This window comes from Rutidosis leptorrhynchoides, chromosome 5 (genome assembly GCF_046630445.1).
Source record: "Rutidosis leptorrhynchoides isolate AG116_Rl617_1_P2 chromosome 5, CSIRO_AGI_Rlap_v1, whole genome shotgun sequence".
NCBI lineage: Eukaryota > Viridiplantae > Streptophyta > Magnoliopsida > Asterales > Asteraceae > Rutidosis > Rutidosis leptorrhynchoides.
This window is the reverse complement of record NC_092337.1, coordinates 389,966,441-389,972,799: the sequence shown is the minus strand read 5'-3', so window position 1 is coordinate 389,972,799 and position 6,359 is coordinate 389,966,441. Positions and strand designations below refer to the sequence as shown.

The following is a 6,359-nucleotide window of genomic DNA, read 5'->3' as shown; positions in this document are numbered from 1 at the left end:
AAAGAAGCGGCATTCTTGCTATTTGGGGATACTGATGATATATTCGTGTTAGGGTTTTGATCATATTATTCATATTTTTATTTTCATATTTCTGTGAGCTTTAAGCCGATTTGATCTAAGATCATGCTTTATGATCTTTGATTTCGAGTTCTGGTGCTACTTTTGTTTTCTTATTGAACGATTATAGCTTCTGTGATTGAAGCTTTTATATTCTGGTGTTTCGATATGTTCTAGTTTACATACACCTCATAATAATATAACTTTTTTCGATTGAAATTGTTAAGATGGTGATTTGTAAAATTAACCTTAATATATGTACTCTTGTTTAATTTAATTAATTAATATAGAGGGTAGTAGTTTTTGTAGTAAGTATATACAATCAATGACACTGTCATCCAGTTTTGAGAGTAAGTTTGAGAAGTTGTTGATGTGACGTTGATGTGATAATTTATCCGGGGAGAAATTTTGATTTTTGACGAATATTGGGAGTAGGTATAGCAGTGGTCGTTCGATCTATCGGATATCCATCTAATCCAATTCATTAAAATGGATATGGTTGATTTAAATGGATGATAAACAGATATAGATATGGATATAAATGATGTGACTAAATAGAAATTCGGATATGGATGATAATTTATTATTTACGGATATATCCATTTATCACTCTAGATACATACATATCCACATATTTACTTAAATAAACTCATATCTAATGTTATTTGAGCTTTTGTTTCTTTTTATTATTATCAGACATCTAACAAATTAAATATATATATATATATATATATATATATATATATATATATATATATATATATATATATTAATCAAATATAATAACATTCAAAACTAGCTCAAATCTTTTACAACTAATTAATAATCTTAAATGTTACATTTAACATTAGTTAATACATATATAGGTTGATCAATTGACGACAGCAGTTCCACCGTTTTGTGTATAATCTTATTAAATTACGTTATATATGTATGGGCAAATTACATTAAAAGGTAACCTATTTTCCCTCTTTTTCCTATTCTAGGTAATCTATTTCATTCGAATATAAAAAAAAAAGGAGTCTGTTTTTAAAAGTTAATAAAAAAGAGGGGCATCGTTAACTTTTGTTAACTTTCTCAGTTAAGTGTCAACTTCGTATAACATGACAAGTCCTTTATCGACCAACATTTTCAACTAGCGACTTCGACGCACGTTTACGGTTCCGACATGCATTTTTGAAGCGCGTTTATTGAGGCGCGTTTTCGAGGCTTTTTTACTAGAGTTTTCGACCAACGTCCTGGAGGCGCTTTTTCAACTCGCGATTTCGAGGCGTGCTTATGAGGCGCGTTTTTCGAGGCACGTTTTTGAAAACGCGCCTCAAAATCGCGAGTTGAAAACGCGCCTCGAGAATGCTTGTCGAAAACTCTGGTAAAAAACGTGCGTCGAATACGTGCGTACAAAACGCGCCTCGCAAACGCGGCTCAAAAACGCGCGTCGAAAACGCGCCTAAAAAACACGCGTCGAAAACGTAGGTTCAAAACGCATGTCGGAATCGAGCGTCGAAAACGTGTGTCGAAATCGCGAGTTGAAAATGTTGGTCGTTAAAGGACTTAACATATTATGCGAAGTTAACACTTAACTGAGAAAGTTAACAAAAGTTAACGACACCCTTTTTTTTGATTAACTTTTGAACAGAAAATCTATTTAATAGATTACCTAGAATAGGAAAACATAAAAAATATGTTACCTTTATATGTAATTCATCCTATATATATTCGTGAAAACATATATCTTGATGATTTCATTTCTTAATAAAAATATATTTTTAAAAAAATACTAACATTCAACGGATATTCGTTAATCAGTTGAATACATCATATATATCATATATGATATATGGATATGAATATGGATTTAATAAATTAAATGAATATAGGTATGAAAATAGATATAAAATCACCTTATTCATATGCCATCCATTTTTGGTTGATAATAAAACAAAGGACTAGTCTCTTGGTGTTTACGATTATTTAATTTATTTAAGTTTTTACCGTTTACTTTTTAATTTTTCAAAACACAATATATTCAATCAATAACAAATTGGAGTATTCAGGTAAAAAAACCCAGAAACAAGGAGTATAAAAAAACTAGATTTCAAATAAATTAAATAACATGCATCATATCATTGTTAATTTACAGTGATAGCTACAAAGAATCATCAAACTCTAGAATCTGTGGAATTTCAAACTCAAAATTATGTCTAAAATAACTTTCGATCTCATCCTGGCTTGTACTACCATTGATGAACATTGAAGATGAATCCAATGGTGATGGGCTCGAAATAGGTGTGGGGAAAATCGAATCTATGTCAAAAATATTGAATTCGGTATTTGATGGCTGCAAAGTACATGTGTTCTCTGATTCTTGTGATGTAAATTGTTCACTGCTATTTGGAACATTCAAAGAATTATCATGTACAAGATTTTCTTGACATAATTGTTCATTCAAGTTAACCATGTTTTCCAAAAAACATTGGCCATTATTTGCATGCATATGTTGTTGATCATGATTCCAAATTAGTTGATTACTTGGAATAGAAGCTGCATTCGCAATTTGATCATTAGAGTTTTGATTTATTGAGGCTATGTTATTATGTGCCAAGAGAGTAGCGAGTGTTAGAATTTGTGGATTTACTAAAAGGTTTGAGAGATTGATCGAAGCCGAATTTAGCATGGAAGAAAGGTCCAAGAGATCTAAACGAGGGCAATGAGTCACAGGATCAATTCCGTTCTTGATTAGCCTTTTTCGGATGTGCGTGTTCCAGTAGTTCTTGATTTCGTTATCAGTTCTTCCAGGCAAACGAGCCGCAATCGCTGACCACCTATTAAATTAAAACGATGAGATGGTTACAAACCTTAACATAATTAATTTGTACAACAATAATTACTTTTTAAAATGCTCCTTAAATATGTTGAAGATATGATAATAAGTAGTTAGACTTAGACTTACTTGTTTCCAAGAACACTATGTAGTTGGATGATGGACTCTTCTTCTTCAAACGAGAGTCGTCCTCTCTTGATGTCGGGCCTCAAGTAGTTTGTCCATCTAAGACGACAACTTTTTCCACAACGTTGAAGCCCTATTAATTAGTATAATCAAACGTTAGTTAAATAATGATTTATAGATTAAAATCGACATAGATCAAGGAAAATGGTTATTGAGACTAACCGGAGTTCTTGGGAATGGTTCGCCAATTTCCAGGGCCGTGTATCTTGATGTATTCGGTGAGTTTGAGGTCCTCTTCTTGTGTCCATGGCCCTTTCTTAAGTCCACTTGTATCACAACCTGGTAATCTTCCCATTATGGAGTATTTTGTTGGGTCTTAATTAATTTGGGTAATTTAGAAGAAAGATTGAGCTTGGTACCAGGATGGAAAAGTTGAAAGTTGTAGCTATATGTTTAATGGGATTATTGGCTACTCCCTATTTATATATCATACATTCATACTCTTGAGAAATAAATATTGAGGTCAGCTGGTTTGACTGTTTAAGGGATTTGGTGCACCTGCAAGTACATATATACATATATTCATACGTATGCAATTACATAAATATATACATAGACATACATGCACACATACATTCATATAAGCTATAGATAGCGTTTACTTAGCTTTTATCTTTTATCTTTCAGCTTTTCTTAGTTTTCTAGCTTCGAGCTAGCCGCTTCGTTTTGTTTATATACTATTTCATTCTTTCATTTTATCGATGAAAAAACCCTATTATAAAGTCTTCGTTTCTTAAAAAAAAAATAATTCACATGTAGTATATGTTAGAGATTATGCATCTAGACGCTACTTAATTATGTCATTTTTAATAGGTCTTTATATTAAAGAATGATTTTATAGGCCACAAAAATTCTTCGACGTGTGGTTTGATGACGTAGAGGTAGAACAAATAATTAAAAATGCTTGGATCAGTTCTACAGACACATGTGGCCGAAAGGATCGAATGTTTCTGTCCAAATTAAAAAGTGTAAAAAGTGCTCTTTGGGTGTGGAGCAATCAAAAGTATGGGCACATAGATGGCGAAATTGAATTGCACAGAATACAGGCGCAAAGCTTTGAGCTCAAGGCAGAAACAGTCCCTTTGACTCCCATCGAGCTGGAATTATGGAAAAACGCTCGTAAAAGTTGATTGGAAAAAGAAAAAGTCAAGACGAGCATGTTGAAACAAAAGGCTCGAGTCTGTTGGGCTTTAGAGGGCGACGAAAATACAAAATTTTTCTATTCGATCATTAGGAACAATTACAATAGAAGCAATATTCGAGGATTACTCATCAATGGTACGTGGAATGAAGAACCGGAAGCCATTAAAACAGAAGCTTTCAACCACTTTAGTCGTATTTATGAAGAACCAAACAATATGAGGCCATCCCTAGAAGACTTAAACTACCCTTCAATTTCCAGTGAGGATGCTCAAGCTTTGGAAAATATATTCTTAGAATCGGAAATACGTGATGCTATTAATGATTAAGGGAGTACAAAAGCACCCGGGCCCGATGATTTTAATTTGAGGTTCTTTAAAAAAAATTCGAAAGTAATCAAAGGTGATCTTGTTGAAGTAATCACTATTTTGGGAGAAAGGTGAAATCTCTCGAAGATGTAATGTGTCTTTTGTCACACTCATCCCTAAAAAAGGAGACCCGATAGGACTTAATGACTACTGACCGGTTAGCCTCATTGGTAGCTTTTACAAGATCCTATCCAAACTTCTTTCAAATCGCTTGCGTAAGATCTTGCCTTCATTAGTGGGTGCGGAACAAAGTGCCTTTCTAAAAGGTAGATTCATTCTAGATGGCGCCTTGATAGCAAATGAAACGGTGGTATTCTTAAGAGCTAGCCGGAAAAAATGTATCATGTTTAAGGTAGACTTTGAAAAAGTATTTGATAGTCTCAATTGGGATTTCCTTCTTAAAGTTATGAAATGTATGGACTTTGGGTGTAAGTGGATAAAATGGATTTTCTCTTGTCTCAAATCCGGGTCTATTTCAATCCTTGTAAATGGTTCTCCCATCAATGAGTTTAAATTAGGAAGAGGCGTAAGGCAAGGCGACCCGTTGTCACCATTTTTATTCATCCTCGCGGCAGAAGGGATGAATATTCTCACCAAAGCGGCATTAGAGAAAGGACTTTTCAAAGGTATAGAGGTAGGGAGAGATAATATCCCAATTTCACATCTCCAATATGCGGACGATACTATTTTCTTTGGAGAATGGAGTCGACTAAACGCTCTCAACCTTATGAAGACCCTCAAAAGTTTTGAGCTAGCATCGGGTTTGAAAGTTAACTTCCAAAAAAGTTGTGTTTATGGTGCTGGTGTCAATCATTCGGATCTCAACTCTTTTGCTACTCTTATGGGATTTCAAGTTGGAAAATTTCCGTTCACATATCTTGGTTTGCCCATTGGTTCGAATATGAAGAAACTTAGTGATTAGCAACTGGTTTTAGATATATTCAATAAGAGACTTTCAAGTTGGAAAAGAAGATCATTGTCCTTCGGAGGAAGATTAGTTCTTAATAAATCGGTTCTTACAAGTTGTGACACCCCGTACAAAATTAACGTGTACGGATCATCAACAACAGGATCATTACAAGGTCAAACACTATATGCTGTTTTAAAATAAGTTTGCATTCATAAGAAAGGGTGACGTTATAACCAACGTCATAAGTTTTACAAACGAAAGTAGGCTTCTACGAATAGAATCAATTAACATAAGTACGAGACCCAATGGTCATTACAAATTCATTGTTTCAAAAGTAACATAGTTGTGAATGCAAGGTAAACGTTTCATGCAGAGACATCTCTAACAAAAGCAGCGGGAGTCTACACAGCAAGACTACTACACCGGAAGCATCAAACCTCTAAGCACCTGAGAAAACATGCTTAAAAACATCAACACGAATGTTGGTGAGCTATAGTTTAAGTATAACAGTAATGTAAGGTAGGCCACGAGATTTCAGTATTTCAAAACAGTATGAAAAGTATATGTTCAACCGTGTGCACTTGGTAACTAACTTAACGTAATATCACCCCCTAAAAGTACACTTGGCGAGTGTGTAAGTTTACGAAGTATTAAACACCCGTTAAATGTTAGCGCTACTAGCCCGAGTGGGGATGTCAAATCCTATGGATCCATATCTAAGATTCGCGTTCACCGGTTTAAAGACCAATGACTAAACGTTATCGAGCTAAGGGGAAAGTTTATGTCGTTGTATAACCCACACATATATAAAGTTTAAGTACTCGTGCCTAGTATGTAAAACGTAAAAAGCGCATGTATTCTCAGTTTCCAAAATAGT

General features: G+C 34.1%; 2 protein-coding genes across 2 annotated transcripts; one reads left to right on the top strand and one right to left on the bottom strand.

The window, feature by feature from the left end:
* Positions 1-2,203: 2,203 nt before the first annotated feature.
* LOC139846710 (transcription factor MYB41-like) lies at positions 2,204-3,359 on the bottom strand. The gene is made up of 3 exons (XM_071836199.1): positions 3,227-3,359; positions 3,008-3,137; positions 2,204-2,879 (listed from the first exon to the last, which is right to left on the bottom strand). Exons 1-3 carry the CDS (start codon positions 3,357-3,359, stop codon positions 2,204-2,206), a joined length of 939 nt encoding a protein of 312 aa, XP_071692300.1.
* Positions 3,360-4,915: 1,556 nt separating this feature from the next.
* Positions 4,916-5,494, top strand: LOC139849820 (uncharacterized mitochondrial protein AtMg01250-like). Its single transcript, XM_071839442.1, has one exon. The coding sequence runs from the start codon at positions 4,916-4,918 to the stop codon at positions 5,492-5,494; it is 579 nt and encodes a 192-aa protein (XP_071695543.1).
* Positions 5,495-6,359: the final 865 nt, after the last annotated feature.